The 24,308-nt window shown below is 55.7% G+C and overlaps 2 protein-coding genes and 1 long non-coding RNA gene across 22 annotated transcripts in view; 1 reads left to right on the forward strand and 2 right to left on the reverse strand.

Moving 5' to 3' along the window:
- Nucleotides 1–11,495, forward strand: part of LOC147599313 (uncharacterized) — a 151,434-nt gene extending 139,939 nt beyond the window's left edge. Inside the window, exon 2 of the long non-coding RNA XR_015259786.1 lies at nucleotides 10,137–11,495. This is a non-coding gene — a long non-coding RNA (uncharacterized LOC147599313). The remainder of the gene's footprint in view (nucleotides 1–10,136) is intronic.
- Nucleotides 6,271–14,708, reverse strand: LOC147599322 (uncharacterized). 20 transcript variants are annotated; one of them, XR_015259769.1, is made up of 8 exons: nucleotides 14,306–14,708; nucleotides 14,039–14,213; nucleotides 13,876–13,925; nucleotides 13,685–13,786; nucleotides 12,637–12,856; nucleotides 9,146–9,401; nucleotides 8,938–9,038; nucleotides 6,271–6,504 (listed from the first exon to the last, which is right to left on the reverse strand). XR_015259769.1 is itself a non-coding variant. In XM_086756647.1 (6 exons), exons 2-6 carry the CDS (start codon nucleotides 14,101–14,103, stop codon nucleotides 6,408–6,410), a joined length of 384 nt encoding a protein of 127 aa, XP_086612773.1. In that variant the 5' UTR covers nucleotides 14,104–14,213; nucleotides 14,306–14,708; the 3' UTR covers nucleotides 6,271–6,407. The 20 variants fall into 20 exon arrangements, 3 of the variants coding, with proteins under 3 accessions (XP_086612773.1, XP_086612772.1, XP_086612771.1); XR_015259768.1 differs by having other exon boundaries at nucleotides 9,146–10,618; XR_015259766.1 differs by having other exon boundaries at nucleotides 9,146–10,618; nucleotides 11,620–12,856.
- A 1,933-nt stretch (nucleotides 14,709–16,641) lies between these two features.
- Nucleotides 16,642–23,540, reverse strand: LOC104474309 (uncharacterized). Its single transcript, XM_086756669.1, has 11 exons — nucleotides 23,424–23,540; nucleotides 22,948–23,122; nucleotides 22,401–22,644; nucleotides 22,074–22,191; nucleotides 21,491–21,940; nucleotides 20,843–20,920; nucleotides 20,122–20,302; nucleotides 19,583–19,680; nucleotides 18,276–18,447; nucleotides 17,446–17,603; nucleotides 16,642–16,804 (listed from the first exon to the last, which is right to left on the reverse strand). Exons 1-11 carry the CDS (start codon nucleotides 23,538–23,540, stop codon nucleotides 16,703–16,705), a joined length of 1,893 nt encoding a protein of 630 aa, XP_086612795.1. The 3' UTR covers nucleotides 16,642–16,702.
- Nucleotides 23,541–24,308: the final 768 nt, after the last annotated feature.

Here is a 24,308-nt window from a genome sequence, read left to right on the forward strand (position 1 = left end):
TAGCCCTACAGCCACACATCACGTATTCCCTCTAATACCACGTGCCCACGCACCATCTTAACTGCTCACCTCTCTTCCATCGTCCTTTGGTGCACGGCTCAGGCCTCTGCATCTGTAGAAACATTAATGTCACACAAGTCAACCGCTAGCAGAGTGAGAGCTTAAAAATTCCAGGTGTCTCGTTCGGACAGCCCGCTGTTAAAAGAAATACAGAATTCAAACATTAAGCTCTACACATACAAGCCTTCACACCTTCGATATCCCATCCTTTGAACTGGTATGCTAGCTGCCTCTCCCATGTGACTCCAGTCATCCCCTCGGCACCCGCAAAATACCCCTGAAATGACTCTCCTCACTAACGTACTGATGACAACTGCTCTGTCCCAGATGACTGTATGACCTTCGCCTCAACGAAGGCATATCACCATAATAACTACAGACTCGTGTCACCAATCCACCTAACCCTAACTCTACACCTCCAGGCAGGGCAACTCCAAGCCAAACACACACATGCACACAGACACGACACAGAACACTGCAAACTATGGGCCTCTAAGATCAGAAAAAACTCTTGGCCAGAAAGATGAAGCCTGGACAGAAAACGTCATCGGAGAAGACAATCTGCGGGACCATGACAGCGATAAGAGAGGGCATTCTGGCAGCGCCGAAGGAAGAACAGAACATCGTGGCCCGGGACAGGACCTTAGTCTCCAAACTGAGAAGACGTATGTGCAAGAAGCCTGGCTTCAAGACCTAGAGAATGTCAGGATGCAGGGAAGAATTCCCAGTCCATGAAAATGGACGGCTAGAGAGCAGAGCTGTTCACGCAGCCGAGAATGATGCCAGAAAAGAGGACCGTCCCTAAACTTCCAAGACAATAGAACGATCCGTGCCTGAAGCCTGTAACTCCATAAAAGAAGGGCCCAATCGGGACCGTGATGATGAGCACCGGCGTTCCAGACCTCAGAGCTGGCACCCGAGGCATCTGCCGTGCTCCTTGAGCAAAAGGAGGACACCGAGACCTGAGGAAGGTCTAGGACACAGAAGACAGACCACACAAACAAAACAACAACAGACGCAGGCTGGAACTGCCCTGCCCGGCAAACGCCAGCATTACGCTGAACGGTAACCCACCTGCTTTTACCTGCTGAAAAGAGACTGCTCTTAGACAGGCCTTCCAAGCTACACTACGTTTAAAACCCCTTCCTGAAATTGCCAACCTTATCCCCTCCTTTCCCTGATCCCTCACCAGCACCCGTGCCTCAACTTAGCTTTCACAGGTCCGGGAGTCTGATTCCATTGCTGAACAAGAAAAAACACAGTCACTCCACTGGATTACTCTTGCAGTCGCCAGGTCTTTCTTCATCATCTGCAAAAAAGAAAGTCAGCACCAGTCTTCACACAACAGAGTTGTTAGTCTGCATCACCTCCATCAACATGGACATTTCCAGCAACATGCCCCACCTCAATCCACCGTATTCCGCTCGCCTACTCTATGTCAATTCCAGAATCGGGCACTGCAGCTGTCCTTCCTTGTGGCCCCTAAGAATGCAAGAGACACAAAACTACCATTGCACTTGCAAGACGTCGGCAACCCCACACTACTCCTCTCCGCTCCCCAGCTCACTTCAATCGCTCGCACAGCAGGCAGTCCGCACAGAACCTGCAACACCAAAGAGAAACGCTACACTGACCTGCCACGTAAAACTTCGATCTGAAATGCCAACCTGGCCCACAACCGCCTCACCTTCTCAAACCGCTTGTCACTGTGCGTCACTGTCCCTCTAAGCCTGCGTGCGGCACTTACGCAAAGCCAAGCAAAAGACACATGCGGAGATACTGCTTGAAACCTCAGCCTGCCAGCACCTATGCCCATCTCCTGCTCCTTTACTGTGACGGCTCACCCACCCAGCACTCGTCAGTTCCAGTTGCTGTGTTGAGGCTCCCACACAAAACTCGTATCTTTGACACACACAAAAAACAGAACAACATTACACCAAACAGCACAAAAACCTTACCCTCTGACACACTCTGAAAGGCATCGGTACACACCCACAAAATATATACTCACGCTATCGACCCACGTCCTGGTCTTCCTCTGGGTCAGCCCTGCAAAGATATGTGTCATACTAACCTACCTAGGAATCTCGATCATTAAATGCAATAACAATATTATGATTAAAAATTACATGCTCTGATTTCCTCCAAGAACAAACATGCTATGGGATTACACTTCATTTCTAGCAACACCACAGATGCTACCTAACCTCTGCCAGAATTACGTTCTGCATAGGACCGATTGACAAAGCAGAATTAGATCCCCTAAGAATTCCTGCTCAAAAATATCTCTGGCTGAGAAAAAAAAAAAAAAAAAATCATTTACTGTAAATCACCGACGATTCAGAGTCACCTCGACCATCTCTCCAACTGACTCCCTTAACAGAACTCTATAAGTTCCAAAGGACAGTAAACACACAAAACCCGATGGAAATAGAAGAAATGGATCAAAAGCTGTATAAAGCAGCCTAATTAACATCTACATAGCTAGAACAAAAATTGCAAAGCACAACAAAAAACACCACGGGAGATGTGTCAATAAAAGGAGATGAAGGCTATCACCTTCTCTGGAAAACTCAGGAGGAGATCTGAGCTGACCATGGACATCTTTGGGGTACCAGATACCAAACAGAAACACACTATAAGCCAGGAAACAGACCACTGCGGAGCCCTAAGATGGAAAAGCTTCTGATGGAACGAGAGCCATCATCACACAGATCAGAGAGGTCCTGAAGGGCAGCCGGAGAGACCAAAGAAGTCTTGGGAATGCAATGAGCTCAAAAGCAAACCCAACAAAGGACAGACGTCCGCAGCGGACCCAGCGGAGGCGCATCGAACAAGTAAGAGGACACAATGACCGACCTGGCTAACAGATGCGGATGCAGGAAGGGTTCTGAGGGGAAAAGAGTGATGCTCAGAACCCTCCTGAGCTAGAACATGGCTCTGGGGTACAGAGGATGTCTCGACAGAGCTGGGCAAAGGGAGCAGCAAAGGATGCCAGAGGGGGCCCGAGAGACCAAAGAAGCCTCAGAGTTAACAATGAGGAACTCTGAAGGGGACTTCAACAAAGTACCCTACAGAGGAAGGAAGGCAGGCAAACATCTGGAAAACGGTGGCAGAGATGGGCCCAGATGCAGAGAAGAGTACGAGGGACTCACCGCAGCTCCAGATGCTGGCAGGAGACCTTCACCACCCCAAAGCTTGTCCGAAGCTTCTCTCTGTCTCTGCCCCTTCATCCTCTGCAGTGTCGCCTGCCCAGTCCTCACTCGTTCAGCAGCACACAATAGATGCCTCGATGCTCCTCATCCACAAGGCTTCCCGGACACCCGCTGGCTCATGCACATGTCCTAGGGAGACACTGAGCTCCTGGCACTGCGTGCTGGTGTCTGCTCTGTCAGGGAGGGCTCAGACAGATCCTTTCTCGCCACAGGGACCACTTGCTGGAGGCAACTGCCTCTGGGACTCCCCAGGATTCACTCCTCAGCCCCCTCAGGCAGCCATGCCCAGGCAGCCCCCTTTACAGCTGGAGCCCCCTCATACAAGCAGGGCCAGCCCCACCCTCAGCCTCACTGGCTGCGCCTGGGGCTGCCCCACCTCCAGCCCCAGCTGGAGCCCATCGGGAGCAGGGGCCCTTGCCAAGACTCCACAGCACATCACACCCCCCACTCCCCCGTGCCTCTCCTCAGCCACAAGCTCTGCACCCAGGGGCTGCAAACACGTCCAGGGGCACAGAGGAGGCAGGAAAAGTCTATTCATGAATGCATATTAAAAAAAAAAAAACAGCAGTGAGTTAGCTATAAGGTTCCCTGACCAAACACTGCAGGACAGACGGAGAAAACGGGAACAGAAAAACAGGAGCGACATAGAGAAGAGGCAGGGGACAGGGAGCTGGAAAACGGGATGCTGTGATCAAGCGAGGGATGCTGAGCTGGACAGGCATGTATAGAGAAGAGAGCCGAGAGATGGCATAAAAAATCAGGGACACAGGGATGGAGGAGTAAATAAAGGAGAGGGAGTAAGAGAGAGAGGCAGAAGGAACCAGGAACACACCCAAACCAACCTAGTGATGGCCAACAGGTCAGAGAAGAGGAAGTGAGAGGGAACCAGACCAAGAGATACAAAGAAAGCTCTTAAAATACGAGGCTTCGAAGATACCTAGCCTCACACGTGCAGACGCTACGTGGCTGTACTGCGCTTTCGGTCACACACAGGCCCTGCTGTGCATGTCAGCCATCGCATCTGCTAAGAACTACGCTAAGATCCCTCCTCACCCAGAGAGGTGGGCTCTCTCGTCTGCAGCTGGACAGACCTGCTGTCTGCATGGTGCTTATTTTATTCCTCAGCTGCTTTACCTGTCTCTGTCCTCTCCAGATTCAGCCGCAGCAGCTCCTGTCCACAGCCAGTAAGCATCTGGGTGGCCCTTTTCGCCCGTGCTGCTAGGAGAATGAGGCCAAAGGCAACTCCCGCAAACCTGAGCCTGATGCAGTCAACATCATCCTCAGAGAGGAACCAACAACTGACTCCTCAGTGCCGTCTCTGGGAGAAGGAAAGAACAAGCAACTGTGAGCCACAGTGGTGACCATAGCTCTCCTCAGGCAGGAATCCCTCCTTCTGCAGGAGCTGCCAGAAACGCCCCTCTTTCCCCAAACCGATGCAAACAGCACCAGCGTTTCTGGAGAACAAAACACATTCAAGGGCCAGCTTGCAGCCTGCACGACAGGGCTTGGGGGCAGCCCGGGGCTACAGGACAGGCTTCAGGGGAGGCGCTGGAGCTGGGGGCAGCTGCACAGGACCAGCGGCGCTCAGGGCACCTCAGGTGGAGCTGCGCTGTGTTGGGGGAAGCACCTGGCACCTGTGCCTGCAGCGGGGTCCGCCTCATTCCCCTCTTCCCTTCTCTCAGCTCTCGGGTAACTCCCCGGGGCTGCCTTCACCCGGCTCGCCTCCAGCAGACCGGGACTCTGCTGCACCGGGCGGTTTGAAGCTCCCTATCCCGCCAGCCCCAGGCGGCCGGCGGGCAGGAGACAGCCCCGCACTGGCCAAAGGGGCTCCCTCACCTCACTGCTGCTCCTGGCCCCCACCCGCCCCCGGGCAGCGCCCCCCGCACACCGCCCTGCTCTGTCCGTGTGCGGGGCCGGCGCTGCAGTTCCGCGCTTTGCGCGCCGAGCGCCTGCCGGCACCGCGCATGTGGGGCGGCAGCGGCGTTTCGTTACCGGGAGGCAGCAACGAGCGCGGCGGCACCGCACCGCAGCACCGCATCGCCGCTACGGGCGGGCAGAGGCGAGCAGCACGGCGGCGCCTGCGCGGCTCACCTGCAGTACCGGGTTTGCTTCGCCAGGCGGCAGCACTGAGCACGGCGGAGCGCCACGCTCCGCATGCGCAGCGTCCGAGCTGGTTTATCGTTATTCGGGCGCCTGAAAGCCCGCAGAAAACCACACGAAACGGGGAACAAAAATACACCGGGGGCGCGGGAGTAGCAAGGACCACGCCGAGAGCGATGCAGTGGCTTGGCAGCAAAAACTACACTGGCAAACACAGCATGTGCGCCCAGCAGCCGAGTACGGAAAGACTACGCCTCCCGGCATGCTCCGCGGAGCCGTCACGGCCGAGCGCAAGCCCTGTACCCCGGGACTACACCTCCCAGCATGCCGCGGAAGGCAGCCTTCCTTGCGGGGACACCGTTCCCCCTCCGCCCAGCGCAGCCTCAGGCTCCCCAGAGCAGCTGCAGGCAGCCCCCGCCGCTGACTCCAGCGCGCCGCAGCACCCCGACTCCCCCGCCACTTGCTGCACCCGACACAGACCCCGCCGGCTGGGTCGGCGCCCCCCCTACCCCCGCAGGCACGGCCGCACTCCTCCCGGCTTTTCCCGGGACCCGCCATTCCAGCTCCCGCTCACCTTCTCCATCGCTGCAGGCGCAGCCGCAGCCCGGCGGCGCTCGGCGACCGCTCCACTCCCCCCATGTCTCATACTGGCCCCTCCACGGCCACCCGGGGCAGGGCAGCACCAGCCCCTCCAGCAGCACCCACCCCTTTACAGGGAGGGGCCGTCTCCATCACCCTCACTGCCCGCACCTGGGGCTCCTCCAGCCCCGGCCCACAGCTGGAGCCCGGCAGGAACTGGGGGCCATCGCCTGACCCCCACACTGCATCACCTCCTCCCCTGGGCTCCTCACCTCCCATGGCCCCGGGCAAAGGGAGCAGAAACGCAGCCATGAAGTCAAAGGAGACAGCGAGTGTTTATTCAGTCACGCACATGTCCGAGCAGCGAGTCTGCTCTGGAGCTTGCAGCCTCCGATCCCCTCTCCGTGTCCCTGGAACGACTGCCAAGTCATTCCAGGAGCCACGCTCGTTGGTTCAGCAGGGAACATATGGTCGGTCGGCTGTGTCCTGGAGCGCTGGGCTGCCAGGCAGACTTGGAGGCTGCTAAAAACAAAGAGCAGGGTGCGGAACACTACAAGAGAAGAGAAGAGAGGCAGCTTGCAAGACAGAGGGGCGTAGCGAGAAAGCACGAGGCAGGAAACAGGATAGCGAGAGAAGGATGGGGACAGAGAAGGACAGGGAGCCTGACAGAGGTGGGCAAAGAAGCAGCGGGGAGAGAGGAAAAGAGGCAGCAGAAAGAGGGAGAGGGAGCGGGACAGAGACCAGCAAAGAAGGATGGGGAGCAGGATGGAGATGCAGGAAAAACCTGAGCCGGGCAGCATGACAGAGAGGGAGGTTAAGACAACTAGATGCAGGAAGCCAGACCAAGAGAGATGGAGAAAGCTAAAACCATAACAAGAACAGGGCAGAGAGGGAGGAATGAAACAACAGTAAAACAACAGTGAAAGGGAGCTGGCACATCAAAAGTTGGACAGAAGAGGTGACAGCAAGGGGACAACACAAAACAAACCATACAGCTACATGCTTAGAGTGCAGAGAGGGAAGAATTAAGAAATAGGGACAAGGAGCCTGAAAAAAGAGAGAGCTGGAGAACAAAGAGTATAGCAATGCATACAGAAAGAACAGGGGCAGAATTGTAAATCAGGTGCATCAGGGAGCCAGAGACAGCAGGCTGGATAAAGGAGAAAAAAACAACAGGCTAGAGGGCACAGAGGGAGGAAATGAAAAACCAGAGACTGGGAGCTGGACAGGGAGAGAGGCAGAAATAAAAAGGGCCAGAGCAACAGCTCACAGGGCAGAGAGGGAGCAATGGATAAATAGGGACAGAGGACCACACAGAACACAATGTAAAATAATAGAAACAGGACTGGCCTACAAGTAAGAGGGAAGAATTAAAAAACAGGGACTGGGAAGCTAGACAGAGTGACACAGAGAAACAAAAAAATAACAGTGACGGCTTACAAGACAGATAGCGAACCACAGGCAAGAGATAGACAGAGGCGAAACAAACAAATAGCATGGAGCTACAAGACAGAGAATGTAGAATTAAAACCAAGCATTACAACCAGATGGGCTAGCTTTGTAGATTTAGCCCATAGTACCTATCTCTGTGCAGAAATTACAGAAATAAATACCTCTGCTCTGTGCGTAAGCCTGGTGTACTGCGCACTGGGTAAACAAACCCAGATTTGGTACAGCAAGAGGGATAGGGAGCTGGACAGAGAGATGGAATGGGAAAGGAAAAAATGTTGGGAGGCTGAACAAAGGCAAAGACAGAAAGCAGGGCACGAGAATGGAAGCAAAATAAAAAAGCAATGGCCTGCAGGACAAAGACGGAGAAATGAGAAAACAACCACAGGGAGCAGCACAGAATGACAGAGAGAAAATAAAGGGACAGAGAGCAGGACAGCTCTGGAGGAAAAATCAACTGTGATGAGCAGTGGGAGAGATACCGAAAAAGAAGAAAGTGAGGGGGAGAGAAAGGAAAGAAGAGACACCCAGCTGTACAGGGGAGTACAGTTAGAAAAGACAGGAGAGCAAACGGGACAGAGAAAGAAACAAACAGACAATAAAGTGGAAGGAAGCAGAGGAAAAGGACAAAAAGATGAAAAAATAGAAGTGAGATCTGGAGAAAATAGGGGGAAAAAAACACTGACCGAGGAAAAGAAACAGAAAGAGGGACAAAGGAGAAGGCAGAGAAAAAAAACGGCAGCAGCTGGATGGAGATGGGGGCGGGGGGGGAACCTTGGACAGTCAGCAGGACAGAGAAGAAGATGAACATGAGCAAGGATCGGGACAAAGGGATATAGGCAAGAAACAACAAGACAGGGAGCAAGACAGACTGACAGAACAAAAAAACATAGAGACAGCACGCACTTATGAGAGGCAAAGGGGTTGGAGAGATAAAGATAGATCTGGAAAGGGCTACAAAGGCACATCAACTTAATAAAAAGGGCCAGGGAACAGCATGAAGGCCCAGAGACAGCAAGAGATGAACAGGATGGAGTGAGAGGCAGAATGGAAGAAAAACAGCAACACCAAGCAAGACAAAGGGATAAAGCAAGAAAGGGAAGGGAGGAGAGAGACAGAAAGGCAGGGACTCAGAAAGGCACGTACAGGCACAGAGAGGAAACAAACACCAGAAAAAAGACCAGAGAAACTGCAAAGAAAAAAAGAGAAGGATGCAGACCGGCACAAAGGGAAATAAAAGGAAAAAAAAAGTGATGGCCTCCAGGACAGAGCCAGAGGGTGGGAAAAAGGAAGGAGAGAGGGGAGAACAAGAGCCCAGATAGAAAAAGAAAAGACACAGTACAGGAAGAGAGAGAAGGGGAAAGAGAAAGACAGAGAAAACCAGAAAAATGGAAAAAGAAGAGAGATACAGGAAAGCCAAGAAAATCACAGCAGCATGAGAAAGAAAAAGGGAAAGAGAGGCAGCTGGGGAAGGGCCAAGGAGGCCCTGAGATGGAGAGGAGGGGAGAAGGGGCCCCAAGGGCCCGGGACTCACTGCAGCTCTTGGCGCTCCAGGGAGGGTTTGCCAGTTCAGACCCTTCTTTCTCTGCTCTTCCCTTCCTCTTCTGTAACTGCAGTTGCTTGACTGTCCCCAACCTAAGAAAAGAGAGGCATGCATTCAAGCTCTTATGAGACAAAGCTTTCTCAAAACATAGCCTCACTCACCCACTACTTAACTGTACCCCATTTTAAATTATGCGTACAGCCTGCGGCACTCTTCGGCAATCTAGACTGTGGCGGCCTTCAAAATAGGATCTTCCTCACCCAGAGAGGCAGGCTGTCTCTTGCACGCAGCGGGAGGCAGCTGCCGGTCAGACGGCCTTCAGTTACATCTTCTGGAATACCGATCCCCAGTGATAGGTGGCTGCCTTCATCCAACCAGACTGCGCACCAGCTTGCGGCTTTGCGACCCCCTTGCCCTTGAGAGAGTGGCTACCTGGAGCGGCTCCACAACCGCTGCTGCCGAAGAGTTAAAAAACACTATAAAGCAACGGCAAAGAACAAAGGCAAACTGTCAAGACACTAGGAATGACATTGAGAGCCTAAAGCATCAGCCAGGCAGGGCTTGCAACTGACCTTGTGCCGCGGTTTAACACTGGCCAGCAACTGTGCTCGCTCACTGCCCCCGACCCTGTGGGATGGGGAGACACTCAGAAAGGTCAACGTGACAACTCTTGTGACTTGAGATAAAAACAGTTTAATATTAAGGAAAAAAACAACCACCACTGGTAAGGAAAAGAGGAACAAAAAAAATACAGAAAAAGAAAAACCAAGACATGCAACTGATACAAATGAAAACACTTGTAAGTTTCAAATGAAAACATTTAGAATGTTTTCAGTTTAGAATGAAAACAATCTCCATGAAAGTTGGGGGTGGGGGCCACTGGGTAAGTTGGGGAACACAGACAGCACCTGGAGGATCCTGAGACAGAGGGGTTATGGGGAGGCAGTGCCAAAAAGAGGGTGTGAAGCAGAGGTGGAGCAGTGGGAATGGGGGACACAAAACCAGAGTGCAGGGCATGCAATGGGCAAAACACAGAGAAAAAAAAAAAACAGGTGAGGACAATTTCGCACAGGGGGATGTTTTAGTGAAAAGCATTTGGGAGGGCAGAGAAACACACAGAGCGGGACGGCGGGGACAGATACGAGGGAGAGATCGACATGCAAGGGCGAAGGGTACGTGTGGGTAGAAAGGTGCATAGGAGAGACGTGCATAGGGATGCCCTACAGCAGGGAGTCCACGCAGGATAATCCACAGCAGATAACTCACCCGGCATAACCTGCACGAGACGACCCACAATGGACAATGGACCCACAATGCATAATCCCCAGTGCTAACCCCTCTGTCTCCCACTGGGTCACACCAACTTTCCCCAAATTGAGTGGCTTTTTTTTTTTCCCTTGTCCATAATATACAAATTACTTTTCCATGGGCAGAACATGCTCCAGAACACACCTTATTTGCTTTTTCTTATTTGTGTCTCAATATTTAGTTAGAAGACTACAGAAGGAAAATCACCCCGTTCTTAACATTCACTTTAAAATCCATGCAGCAAGTCCCTTAGGAAAAATGCAGTCACGCATCATAGACATGCGTCGTACCTGCAGACCGCTACAGCTCCTTTCCATCTGTCTCGTACTTTCATGGCCGAAGAAAGAGTGACCACAGTGAAATGCTGGCACCAGACATTCAGCAGAGAGAGGGAAAAACCCCTTAGTTTAAAGCTAGGTAGGAATCTAAATCTTCCTTTTTGGGCGAGGTTTGTCAGGACTAAAACTGTGTGAAGGAAAGAGTATTTTGCAGCACCTCAGGTACACCTGTTGATAACAGCCTTTAGAGCTTTTGCATTTTTCAGACAACCGTGCGTTTTTTTTGACTCATTGGTAGCTGTAGTTTCACTAGAACCGCTGTCCTAGGGGACAGACGCAGATGCCTACCTACATTTTCTCAACCCTAAGTACAGCCGAGATCTCCTCACCCTCTATGTGCCAAATTGAATATTTGTGTTAAGGAGTACAGCAACACTTCTGTCCTCGTGAACTGCCTCCGTGCAGAGGACGGCTCCGGGATTTCCTGGACGACCAGCGCTTCGACTTTTACCATCAACTCCGCACGGCCACCCACCAGAAAAAAGGCCTCAAAATAACCAACATCGGACGATTGCTCCCACACCAAAAGCGCCAGCACTGAAAGCTTGCACTGCTCCTCACCGGCCCTTGCCAGCACATCTACAGGCCCACAAACATTATCCAGCATAGAGACTGCGTAAAACACAGACCACCACAGGCTGCAACACTCTTGCCCAGCGTACACTGACCAGTAACGCCTCCCCGTTCACCTTCCTGAGAGAGACTGTTCCCAGGGAGGCCTCTTCCTCACATCAATTTCCTACACCCTCCCTGCGGTTTTCAACCTTGTTCCTCCTCGGCTCTCGTCCCTCAGCTTAGCTCTCAAAGGGCCAGAAATCAGATTCCATCCTCAAAAGAACAATCCCACACTAAGATGGCGCTGTGCTTGCCCAGCTCCTCATCAGCATCTGAAAAAAAAAAACACCCCAAAAATAAAACCTACCAAACAGCACTGCCCTTCAACATCACACCACCAATTCACCATCAGTTACCACCAATCTCTTCTGTGGCACTCTCCCCCTCAAAAGCGCCACAGTGCTCTGCTCACCTGCTCCACTCGTTCCCAAGAAGTTCAATGCTGCACCTGCCACTTGTGGTGCTTCAGATGCTGAGAGACGCAAAGTTCAACTTACTTTTTCTGGGGTGTAAGTAGAAAAAAACAGGTGTCATACCAAGCTAACTAGGAAAGTAGGTCATTACGTGCAATAACATTATCAAAAACTACCTGCTTTAGCTTCCTACAAGAAAACAGAATGCTACAGGGTTATGCTTCATTTCTAACAAGACCATGCATCCTATCTAACTTCTATCAGAGCTATGTTCTCTATAGGGCTGAATGACAAATGTAGTGGAACCTGTATAAAGCAGCCTAATTAACACTTAACTAGCTAGAACAAAACCAAATGGCAAAACACAACAGAAAATCACCACAGGAGATGTGCCAATAAAACTAGATGAAGGCTACTGCTTTCTCTAGAAAATGCAAAAGGAGATCTGAGCTGACGATAGACATCTTTGGGGTACCAGATATCAAAGAGAAACAGACCATCAGCTGGAAAACAGACCGCTGTGGAGCACAAAGATGGCTTCAGAAAAGGTTCTGACAGAACAAGAGGCACAGTCGCAGGGATTAGAGAGGTCCCAGAGGGGCAAGAGGGACCAAAGAAGTCTCAGGGATGCAAGGAACACAAAAGGGAATTGAACAAAGTACAGACGTCCTCAGGGGACCGAACGGAGGCACATTGAACGGGTGAAATGACAGAAAGACTGACCCGGCTAACAGATGCAGATGCAGAAAGGGTTCTGAGGGAAAAAGCAGGGTGCAAAGTGCCCTCCTGAGCTAGAGCTGGGCTCTGGGGCACAGGGGATGTCTCACAAGAGCTTAGCAAAGGGCGCACAGGGATCCAGAAGGGGTCCGAGAGATGCAAGAAGCCTCAGAGATAACAACGAGGAACTCTGAAGGGGATTTCAACAAAGTACCCTACAGAGAAAGAGAGGCAGGCAAACATCTAGAGAAGGCTGGCAGAGATGGGCCCAGATGCAGAGAAGAGGACAAGTGACTCACCACAGCTCCTGGTTGCAGGCAGGAGACCTTCACCACCCCGAAGCTTCTCTCTCTGCCTCTGCCCCTTCCTCCTCTGCAGCACTGCCTGTGCGACCCTCACCCATTCAGCAGCACGCAGCAGACACCTCGATGCTCCTCATCCTCAAAGTTTCCCCGATACGTGGTGACTCACACACGTGGCTGACAGAGGCACGGAGCTCCCAGCACTGCGTGCTGGTGTCTGCTCTGTAAAGGACAGCTCAGATGGACTGGCCACTCCTTGCTGGAGGCACCTGCCTGTGATTCACTCTTCAGACAGCCATGCCCAGGCAGCCCCCTTTACAGCTGGAGGCCCCTCATACAGCAGGGCCAGGGCCAGCCCCACTCTCAGCCTCACTGGACCCATCTGGGGCTGCCCCACCTCCAGCCCCAGCTGGAGCCCATCAGGAGCAGGGGCCCTTGACAAAGCCCCACAGCACATCACCCCCTTCCCTGCACCTGTCCTCAGCCACGAGCTCTGCACCCAGGGGCCACAAACACATCCAGGGGCACAGAGGAGGTCACGGACAGTGAGATACAGAACAGGAAAAAAAAAAAACAGTGACAGTGCGCAAGACAAAGGGATAGAGGAAGAAAGGTAAGAAAGGAAGGAGAGAGATAGGAAGGCAGAGGCACAGGGCAGGCATGCAGAGGCACAAAGAAAAGGCAGCCAGAGAACAGGCCAGAGAAATTAGTCGGGGGGAGAAGACGGATGCAGATCAGGACAATGAGATGGAAAAGGCAAAAACAGCAATGGGCTGCAGGACAGAGACAGAGGACAAAAAAAGAAAGACAGGGAGCAGAACAAAAGCGCAGGGATAAAAACAAAAGGAAGCGGTAGAACAAGAGATTTAAAGGGAGAGAGGAAAGGGGAGCAGGACAGAAGAATAGAGAGGAGAGGTAGAGGGAAACAATAACAACAACCAAAAAAAATCACAGCAGCATGGGAAAGGTAGGGGGCCAGGGGAGGGGCAGAGAAGGACCATGACACACAAGAGAGGAAGCAAAGCCCCAGGGGCCGGGGACTCACCACAGCTCTCACTCTCAGCACTGCTGGCAGAATCTGACAGGTCAGATGCGACTTTCTCCTTCTCTTCTCTCCTGTAACTCCGACCACTCAGCTGTCCTCCACCTAAGAGGATACATGAGCGTCTTACAGCTCTTAGACAAAAAGCTTCCTAGACACATATCCTCGCTCGCTCACGCACTACATGGCCGTACCATGCTTCAGGTTCCACAGACCCTGCAGTGCACATTGGCGGTCTGGCCTGCTGAAGAGTACAAAGAGGGATCCTTCCTCACCCGGAGAGGCAGGCTAGGCTCTCTCTGGCCTGCAGCGGGAGGCAGCTGCTGGCTGGCTGGCCTTTGGTTTCTTCTTCTTTACCTTTCTCTGGCCTCTCCAGCTGCAGCAGCTCCTCTCCACAGGCAGTAAGCGCTCCATCCGTTCATTTTCGCTCCCGCACCGCCAGGAGAGCGCGGCCGGGCAGAGACAGCCCACACAAGCCTGAGGCGAGTGCAGTCAACAGCGTTCCCAGGGGAGGAACGGACAGCCACGGCCTCTGGGAGAGGGAAAGAAGAAGCAGCGACCGTTATTACCGCACGCGGCCCCTGGCCGGAGCGCCTGCTGCCGCAGGGGATTCTCCAGATACACTGAGGTCCCCCCTCGCAGCCTTCAGGGCAGGGCGTGGCCCGGTGCTACGGGACAGGCTTCAGGGGACGCGCCGGAGCGGCGGGCAGCTGCACGGGGCCGGGGGAGGCTCGGGGGGAGCTCTGGCGAGCTGGGGAGGTGCCCGGCGTCTCCGCCCGGGAGGGGGGGCCCCCTCCTGCCCCTCTTCCCTTCTCTCTGCTCTCGGGTCACTCCCCGGGGCTGCCCTCGCCCGGCTCGGCTCCGAGCGGGCGGCTTGAGGCTCCCCGGGCGGGCAGGAGACAGCTCTGCAGCCGCCAAAGGGGCTCCGCTCACCTCACGGGTGCCCTCGGTACTCACCCGCCGCCGCTGCTGGAACACGAGCACTGCACACCTCCATGCAGTTCCTGGGCAGAGCGCATGCGCGAAAGGGATGGGCGGGGGGCAGGGGAAGCACGGTATCAGCGCATGCGCGCTCGGGTGTCTGTGCCTGCCAGGAGAAGGGCAGAGCAACGCGCGCCGACCGTGCGGCTTCGCAGCTGCAGTACTCACTTTTGGTCACGGGGTGGCAGCAGCGCAGCAGTAGAAGGGCAATGCGCATGTGCGCCATTTTTCTGCAGTATCAATTATTGTTCGTTAGGCCGCCGCAGCGAGCTGACCAACCAAGTGGCCATGCCACACATGTGCAGTTTGCTGCAGTACCGAATTTAGTCGGACAGCCACTGCGCATGTGCGCTGTGCAAGCTGCAGTACCGACACATGACTGGCATCTCAGTCCCGTTCACACCACTCATCCAAAGATGGCCACTGCTTCCTGGGGCTTCTGTGCCCTTTCACCACTCACAGCCCAGCAGTACCATTCATTGTTTCTGTACCAAGAAGCGTCCGCGTTACTCCAGCACTTTGGTCCTTTGCCCTTGACATCTTTAAAAGCCTGGGAATTGTTTCTGTGCATGCCCCCCCCCCCCACCCTCCACCATTACCTAAGGAGGAAAAGCAACACGGGGAATCATGAGAGGGTTCTGTTACACACACACCCCCCCCCCCCCAGAGTAAACCCCAGGAATTGCTGTACTGGTCTGCATGTGGCCTTAGTGGTGTGAGTGACAGCAACACACCAACACATTGAGCTTGAACCCCTGACTGTTTCAGCATCAAGGCTGCAAGGCAAGAAATACACTTCTTGAGCAAGCAGGACTCCTACCAAATAGTTGTGCACAGTGATAGATACAAATTATGTACGGTGACGCAAAATTATTTTATGGCCATTATTTTTATAATGGCCAATAAAAGCTCACAATTTTCCCCTAGTGCTCATCTGTGCCTCATCCGAGGAGAACAATGGGTGCAGGCAAGGTCCATGCCAGCAGGCAGAGCTGGAGAGCCCCTGTGCTCCCTCTTCTCCAGGCCAAGCAGATCCCATGCTCTCAGCTCTGCCCATGCCTCCAGTTCCTGACCAGCCGCAGCCTCCACTGGCCTAATTCCAAGGTATCTGTGTCTGCCAGGACCCGGGCAGCCCCAACCCACACCCCCAGTGCCCAGGCACAGTCTCCTCTGCACCCAGCCACACAGATGAACCTCTTCCCCATGGTGCCACCCCTGCCCTTGCTAGCACAGCCAGGCTGTGCGACTGCCCTTGCTGCCCAGGCACACTGCCCACCCCACCTACTTCATCTTCAGAGCCTTTCCCATAGCTACAGCTGCTCTCCAGCCACCAGGCCCCAGCCCCACCTCCTGCAGGGCATCAGCCCACTCCCAGTCTGGTGCTTGGTGCTGGCCTTTGCTGGAATTCCTCGGATCCTCAGCAGTCCATTCCTCTGACCCGGCCAGGTCCTTTCCAAGAGCTACTCAGCCTCCAGCACTGCCACCCCTAGTGCAGGGGCTTCTCTTGTCCTGGCTGTCAGCATGATCCCTTGCACGCTCCACCTCCAGACGAAAGGTACTGAAGAGCCGACCATGAGGGACCTTCCCAGTCAGCAGCCCCCATCAGGCTTGGGATGCCAAGTGCCACCACTTGCCAGCAACCAACTGGCCAACGCTCCAGCCAGTCAAGTGCAATCCCAGAGGGCCTCAGGCCTGCCTGGCACCATTAGCCCCAGGGAGAGTCCAGATTGCTCTTCCCAGTTCCCTGCTCCTACAGCATGTCCCTGGGAACAACGGTCAAGAGCCCTTCCCAGGGACAAAGCAGCCTGGAGGTTCTCCCACCGCTCCCCCTTGCCTTACCAGAAGATGGCTCTGGAAGTTGCTCAAATCACCAGGAGTCTCCCCAGATGAGCAAACCCTTCTGGAGAGCAGAGCATGGCTTTGCATTGACATGGCGCGGCTCCCCCCAGCCCTGGGATGCTCCCCCAGCCAGTCACACAGCCATTTGGTAAACGGTTTAATTAATACACTGAAAGGACCACTGCTGGCCTGAGCTGGAGTTCAGCCACTGCTCTGCTTTGCAGCAAGTCTCTTGTCTCTCTCTTCAGCAATAGTCAGGCGGATGCCCTTTCCACGGGGCAGGGAGATCCACGGCTTGTTGCCCTGCAGCAAGGAGAAGAAGCCACCTCACATTAGAAAATCCTGACAGGGGCAGAGCCCTCCCTCTTAGGTGGGAAAAGCAACAGAAACCAGCCCCTGCCCATGTCGAGCCACATACGTATGGCTATAGCACTTGTCCCAGCAGAAGCCCCTTAGGAAGGTGCCAAAAGTGTACAGGCCTACATCTGCCTCTTTTGGTCACATCCACAAAGAACGCACTTCAGCCAAAACTGAAACATCAACCCTTTCCAACCTGGACAAAAGAGTCCATCAGGGATGGCGTGACAGCAGAGGCATTGCAGAGGCAGGGCACCCTCAGTCAGAGCAGCTGCCCAGGTCACATCAAGAGCTGAGCACTGAGCACTGCTCAGCTCCCAGCTCTCAGGTGGTTTAAAAAAAACCACAGGACTGCTTCTTGAAAGTGTCCCCATTCCTAAATTTATGCATGCTTCCCCTTCCCAGAGCAGTCAGCCCAGAGCAGGCAGAACCACAGGAAGCAGAGCCAGAACTGATGCCAGCACTGGAGCTTCACTCTGTGGGAAGGTAGGCAGCTGCCTACAGAAGACATCAATGCCTCTTCACTTCAGCCAGCAGCCCCCAAAAACAGGAGAGAACCCACCCGCCTTGTGTCCGCGCAGGCTTACTTTGCCAATAACGAAGATGTTGGAGAGCCTAGTAGCAAAGCTGTTGCCATTGGCGTCCTTCACGTGAACCACGTCAAATGACCCAGGGTGTCTCTCCCGGTTGGTGATCACCCCAATACGACCCAAGTTGGCACCGCCGGTCACCATGCACAGGTTACCTGGGGTGAAGGAAGATGGATGTGACAAGAGCTGGCACCAGGTGTCGTGGTGAAGCCCTTCTGCTTGGGCTCTTTGAGAAGCATCGCTGGAGAAGGGCAGGGACAGAGCTGCGCTGGCCCACAGAGTGGCCACTGGAGCACCTGGTGACACCTATATCCCACAGGAACCCTGGCACACCCTGAGAAGCCAAACAGCTCTCTGGCTCCAAGGCCCATACCAAACATTCCTCACTACCTTCTCAGTTGTGTCAGCACCAAGGAGGCGTTCCCGTACCATCTGTCCTGACACTGCTCATGGCTCTGCAACCAAAGCCTTCTTCCACAGCAAAGAGCCAGAAATCTCCCTACAGCTGCCCAGACCTTTCCACTCACGGGCCCACAAGAGCTGGGCTCAAGCAACCTCTCCACCAGCTTGCTGCTTCTACCTGGTGCCTGCTTGCTCTCGGAACTGCTCCAAGTCACTATCCCAAAGGCGTCCCCCCTTCCAGCGCATGCAAGGAATCCCTGCTCCAGCTCTAGGGGGAATTGCCCCAGGGAAATAACTCCTTTTTCTAAGCTGCCACCTCTGCCTCTCTACTTTAGAGCAGAGACGTCTGGCATTTGTATTTAATTTCCACACTGCTCTCCACAGTGGGGAAAAGTACGGTGTTCTACATGGGACGCAAGACCTACCTGTGTCAAACTTGATGAAATCTGTGATCTTGCCTGTCTCCAGGTCAATCTGGACTGTATCATTCACCTTGATGAGGGGGTCTGGATAGCGGATGGTGCGGGCATCGTGGGTGACCAGATGAGGGATTCCTTTGGTGCCCACAAAGATCTTCCTCACCTTGCACAGTTTGTACTGCAAACAAAACCCAACACTGCTCAGTTGAGGCAACTGGCACCATGGACCAGGGGATTTTTTGTCCCCCAGACAGCCGCCAGCCACAGCAGGCCTCAGACCCCAAACAGAACGCCCAGACACTCCAGGGCTCACAACAGGAGCCCAGGCAGCGACTTGCCCACCTCATTGCCCCACCAATGCTTCTCACAGGGCTGCCATGCAGCTATGCTACAGCCTGATCGGAAAACACTTGCACTTTGAGAATAGCTGCCCACTCTGGGCTTCAGCCTCCCCAGAAAAACTGGCTGAATTTTCCCAGGAAAGCCTACGCCGCGTTTTGCTCTGAAGCCAACGGTCACACAGCGGAGGCAGAGGCCGCCTTTCTTCAGGAGCCAAGAGTGACCTGTATCCCTCCTCCAAGGCACACCCTGGTTTCCCTACTGCTTTTCACCCCCGACTCCTTCACAGACACTTTGGGACTCAGAGGTCAACACAGAGTGGTAGCCAGAGGTAAAAGCATGTAACGGGGGCGCAGAGAGGCCGCAAAGGCACACCACGGATGGCTACAGCACAGTTAGCTCTCCCCTCAGCATCACTATGCGCCTGCACAGCCTGCCCTTAAGAAGGACAGGCAGAGGAGAGCGCAGATTTGCAGCTCAGGCACACCAACATGCTTGGGTTAAGGAAACACGTGCGGGAGTCACTCCCTGACACCCAGGGCCAGAGGGCAGCTTTGTAAACACATCCATAACAGACCCGGGAAGGAGTTCAAGGCTTCTGCACCACAGACAGCACCATGCATCTGATCACTGTTAGCTTGCGGAACCCTACGCTAAGGCTCGCCACACCACCGCAGAGACATGCCCACCCTAAAGCTCCCTGTTAGGGTAACCCAGTCCGTGCCAACAGCAGTCATTTCAAGCACCTGCAGTCATCTGCGAGTTGCTCTCACATCACCGGAAGATTTCACCCCACCAAAGGCTTTGTACCACAACCCCAAAGGCCGTGAAGGCCCTGATCTTCTCAGAGGTGACATGGACTCAGCTCTCAGGGAAGAGAGCCAACAGCTCCCGTTCAGGAGATGCCAAAGAGGAAACACCACCCTGACCAAATCCAACTGGGCCCACGCTTATGCCAAGCTGAAGCCCCTCACCTTGGCTTCTTCAGCTGTGATGCGGTGAACAGCAAATCGGCCCTTGGTATCATACACCAAGCGGAAATGCTCGCCTGTCTTCTCAATGCTGATGACATCTGATTTCACATAAAGAAATAAAACGGCACCTGTAATCAGCCACATTACTCAACACTGTAACTCAGCATAAAGCTCATGTTTAAAAGGGGACTGCTGAACAAGGCTTCAGGCGCGAATGCCAAGGTCGGTATCTCCTCTTGACCACAGGCTCTTTTTTTTTTAACAGTGATACAGTGCAAATTAGCAAAAACTGCCAAAGACTGAAGTCTGAACAGCAATTCATGCATATGCAAACAGGCAGTTAAAGCCTACAGATATCTGGCTTTGGTATTCACTGCACTGCACAACTCCAAACTAAACATCAACTGCTTATACTTATCTTTTCTTCAACTCCAATGGGAAAGGATCTTTCCCCCCAGATTATGCCAACCTCAGAAAACGTTCCCATCTGCGCCGCAGCAGAGCTGCCTGAGGCACCTACCCCAGCCCTCCCCACTCACCCATGAAGCCTGCAGGGTAGGTGATATCTGTGCGGACTTTGCCATCTATCTTGATGAACCTCTGCATGCAGATCTTCTTGACCTCGTCTCCTGTCAGGGCATACTTCAGCCTGTTCCGCAGGAAGATGATGAGTGGAAGGCACTCCCTCAGCTTGTGAGGGCCTGTAGATGGACGGGGTGCCTGCAAACAGAAGCTTTCTGCTAGGTGCTCAAGCCCAACAGCAGCATCGACCATCTCCATGGGAAGAATGCTACAGCCCCAACAGCTCTCACAGCAGCACCCAAGGACAACTGCACAGAGACTGACTGCTAAGCACACAGTGACAGGCTGCAAATATCTTTTCTTGGTATTTCACAGTGCCCTTCTCCCAAGTCTTCCCAGCCTCACAAAACACTGCCCCAAACACAGTACCACCATCTACTGACCCATCCCAGTGAAGGAAAAATACAGCAAGAAGCAGGGTAAAAGAGAGCTGCCAACTACCCCCACTGTCGTATCCCTTGCAAACGGGGGAAACATGAAAGCCGTTTGTAACGCCCGTAACAGCAAGCACCCTCTTCTCCCTTGTACTGCCCAGGTGCCTCAGCTCACCGCGACCCCCCGAGCAGCGCGCCTGAGGACCCCTTGCTGAGACCGCGAAGCCGCCTGGGTCCACACAGAGATGGAAAGGCTGCTACCGCGGGCAGCCCAGCCCCAGCCCCAGCCCCGTCCCGCACTCACGAAGACGCCCGTCAGCTTGTCCAGCATCCAGTGCTTGGGCGCAGCCACGCGCTTCAGGTGCTTCTTGGGGCCGCGGGCCTAAAGAACGGGATGTGTTACGGACGGCCGCCAGGCCCGGGCCCCCGGTCGACCCTCCCCAGCCCCCCCGAGCTCCCGCCCCCCCCCGGCCCCAGTAGCGGGCTCCCTCCCACGCCCCTCGATGGGATGGTGGCCGTGGCAGCCCGCGGCGGGCGGTGGATGGCAGCGGATGGCGGCGCGAAGCGGCCCCTCCGCATCCTCACCATGGCTGTGCTCCGCCGGGAAAGGGCCGCCGTTTCCGGTCTGCTGCTGATATCCGCAGGCGCGGCAGACGCGGCAGCCGCGCTGCGGGGCGCCCCCTGTCGGCTCGGAGGTCCAGCACCAGGGCAGCGTGGGTGCGAGTGTCCCCGACGAGGGACAGGCTCGGCGCTCCCCGCGGTGCCCTGCTGACGTGCTGCCCACAGGGGGTGAGGGGTAAAGTCTAGGCAGCGCCCATCAGCGACGTGGGGTGCCCCGTCCCCTCTCCGCTGCAAGCGGCCTCCACGGGAGCACCCCGCTCCCGGCAGCGGGCGGCTGTGTCCGTGCTGGGGGGCACGGGGGAAGGGTAACCAGATCCCTCCTGGCCCTTACCAGTGCCCGTGAAACAGGCCCCCACGTTGTCCTCTGCAGTCTGGGAGAGGGTGTGATGGTGTCGGGGTTAGCACACACACACCCCGCCGCTCCGCACTGAGGGGCGGGGCTCGGAGACTGCGGGTACCACAGCTGTGCCGGGAACCGGGCCGGGGGGGACACGCATGCCGGGCCACTGCCCTTCCCTCGCCCTCGGCCCCTCCTGCGGTGGAGCTGGGACCCCAGGCAGCCCCCTCGAACTCGACTCTGGGCCTCAGCGCCCCCTCCCGAAGGTAGCTCGGGGAACAGAGGTTCCCAGCTGGGCTCCCCAGGGATTCTGGCGTGTCTTCCTGGGGTACTGCCCCCCGCGCCCCGCCAGGCAGCCGAGTGGAGCCGCCCCGCACCGGTGGCACCCCCAAGCGCCACCGTAAAGCCAGGAGGAGGTATAGGTGCTGCGGAGGGCAGACCCGCCTACCACCCCGGGCCGCTTCCCACGGGGTCTCCCCCGAGCCCCAGCGCTGAGCTGGACAGGGAAACGGGCACGGGTGAAGGGACAAGGGTCCTTCCAGATTTTGTTAGACAGCAGCTTGAGACCTCCGCCTACCTGGCGCAGCCAGGCTCCTCCGCGCAGGCGGCGGGGAACGCAGCCCCTTCCCAGCCTCGGCCGCGCTTTGAACCCTCCCTGCGCCCCCGCCCCGCCCGCAGCGTCGGCCGTCACCGCCCTGCGGGGCAGCCGGGACGGCGTGTGTAAAGCACTTCTGAACTTGAATTCAGTGCGACCCCTCGATTGCTGCAGACTCCGTCCCCGTCGCTCGGCAGGCAGGAGGGAGGGACCGGACAGCGGGTCCTCGGTGGGATGGCACGGGAGCCCCCCACCCCAGCCGGCCTCGAGCCTCAGCTGCCGGCCAGCAAGTCCGCGAGAAAGTCGAACTCGTGGTGGCCGAGCCAGAGCTCCGGCAGCTCGTCCGCCCCGTCGAGGCCAAGCTCCAGCATCAATGCCCTGAGCACCTCGTCCACCGGGTCCGAGTCGATGACCCCGGGGCCGGCGGCCGGGGAGCGGCGGCTCCCTGCGCCCCGCGGCTGCGTCCCCAAGCCCCAGCCAGGCGACGGGCCGGGCTCCGGGGGGCGCCGGCCTCCCCCGGCGGTGCTGGCTGTTGAGCTTCTGAAGGTGCGTGCTGGCCAGAATCACAGAATTATTATCAAGATTGGAAAAGACCTAAAAGATCATCCAGTCCAACCATCACCAATACTTCTCAGCTAAATCATATCCCTCAACACAACATCCAAACGTTTCTTGAACACCCCCATGGTCGGTGACTCCATCACCTCCCTGGGCAGTGCATTCCAGTGCCTGACCACCCTTTCCGAGAAGTAATATTTCCTAATGTCCAGCCTGAATCTCCCCTGGCGCAGCTTGAAACCATTGCCTCTAGTTCTATCACTGTCTACACGAGAGAAAAGGCCGGCCCCTAGCTCACTGCAACCTCCCTTCAGGAAGTTATAGGCCAGGCGGTGGGGACCCGCCTGCAGGGCCGCGGGGGTGGCGGGGGCCAGCGGAGCCGCGGTGACGGAGGGGTAGCGCAGATTCGCCGCCGCTTCGCAGCCCTTCGTGCCCCGCGGCGGGGACCGCAGCGAACTCCTCTCCTCCGGGGCCTGAGGGGACACGGCGGAGCTCAGCGGGACGCAGGCTGCCCGCCTCGCCCCGGGTGGAGAGGGTCTGGCGCAGTCCTCAGACCGGGAGGAGGCTGGGGCGGGGCGCCCCGCGCTAACCTGGGCGGCTCCGCACCCCGCACGGCCCAGGGCAGCCGCCGCCGGATTTACACAGACCCCGGTGCAGCTGGGCCGCGGGGAAAGGCGAAGCGGAGCGCGGACGGGGCGGGATGGGGCGGTCCGCGGCAGGGCGGCCCCTTGGGGCGGTGCCGGCACTGCCTGCGCCTCCGGCCCCCGGCCAGACCGCCGTGACCCCGCCTTCCAGGCTGGGACCTTCCATGTCCTCGTTCACGCTGGGACGCACCGTGTCACCCCATCCAGCCAGGGACCCCTCATGCCTCTGCCATCCAGGCTGGGACATACTCCTAACGCCTATCCAGGGTGAAGGCAAGATGGGAATTCAGTTGGTGCCAGGGCTGGCAAGGGTGAGGTGGGCTGGTGCCCTCAGCTGGCTAGAGGGGGATTTGGTGTGAGGGGGGTCTGTTGAGGGGGCCCCAGAGGTACCCCCAGAGCCTTTGTCCCACCTTTTGCATTTTTCTTGCTTTGCACCGAGCTGAGCTACAATTGTCTCTTTGCATTCAGGGACGTGGACGGAGATGGCGGAGCAGGTGCTTTACCCCATGCCTGTCTCCCTAGCTGTCTGTGGGTGGGCAATCTGCCTGGTTTAGGTGTCATATCCCTACCTTCCCATCCCCAGGTGCAGTTCTCCCTGCACCTCACCTAAACCACATGTACTGCCACAATGTTTGACGCTTCAGGCGTTTCCTACTGTTTTCCCAGTTGCAGCTCCCGCAGCCTGTAGGGCTGTCTGTGCCCAGTATAGGGACAGAGTGTGGGGGGCCAAGGGGGCAGCTGGCCAGCTTCTCTACTGTCTCATACCCAACTCTTTTCCTGGCTGAATGATCTCCAGGGCTGACATCTCCCCTGGGCACTGAGAGCCTTTGTGATGCCAGTGGCAGCACCAGCCTCCTGCGAGCAGTGACTGCACAAGCCCAGTCTCCCCACACCACAGCAGGCACCAGCAGGACATAGAGGGAAGCAGGGAGGTCAGGAGTCACTCTGTGGGGGCATGGGAGCCATGTCCAGCTGACCTCCCTGCATGCTAGATTTTCTGTTGTTTGGACTGAAA

Source organism: Chlamydotis macqueenii, chromosome 11 (genome assembly GCF_036417535.1).
Source record: "Chlamydotis macqueenii isolate bChlMac1 chromosome 11, bChlMac1.mat, whole genome shotgun sequence".
Taxonomy (NCBI): Eukaryota; Metazoa; Chordata; class Aves; order Otidiformes; family Otididae; genus Chlamydotis; species Chlamydotis macqueenii.

Excerpts from the sequence above, each read along its gene's own strand:
- LOC147599322 (XM_086756645.1), bottom strand. The coding sequence starts at position 14,103 with ATGAACGGATGGAGCGCTTACTGCCTGTGGAGAGGAGCTGCTGCAGCT. Across the intron at positions 9,039-13,684 it reads TGCTGAGAGTGAGAGCTGTG|GTTGGGGACAGTCAAGCAAC; the intron begins GTGAGTCCCCGG and ends CTCTTTTCTTAG. Across the intron at positions 6,505-8,937 it reads CTGGAGCGCCAAGAGCTGCA|TGTTCCGCACCCTGCTCTTT; the intron begins GTGAGTCCCGGG and ends CTTCTCTTGTAG.
- LOC104474309 (XM_086756669.1), bottom strand. The coding sequence starts at position 23,540 with ATGTCCCAGCCTGGATGGCAGAGGCATGAGGGGTCCCTGGCTGGATGG. Across the intron at positions 20,921-21,490 it reads GGCCTGTTTCACGGGCACTG|GCCCGCGGCCCCAAGAAGCA; the intron begins GTAAGGGCCAGG and ends CCCGTTCTTTAG. Across the intron at positions 16,805-17,445 it reads ACATCTTCGTTATTGGCAAA|GGCAACAAGCCGTGGATCTC; the intron begins GTAAGCCTGCGC and ends TCCTTGCTGCAG.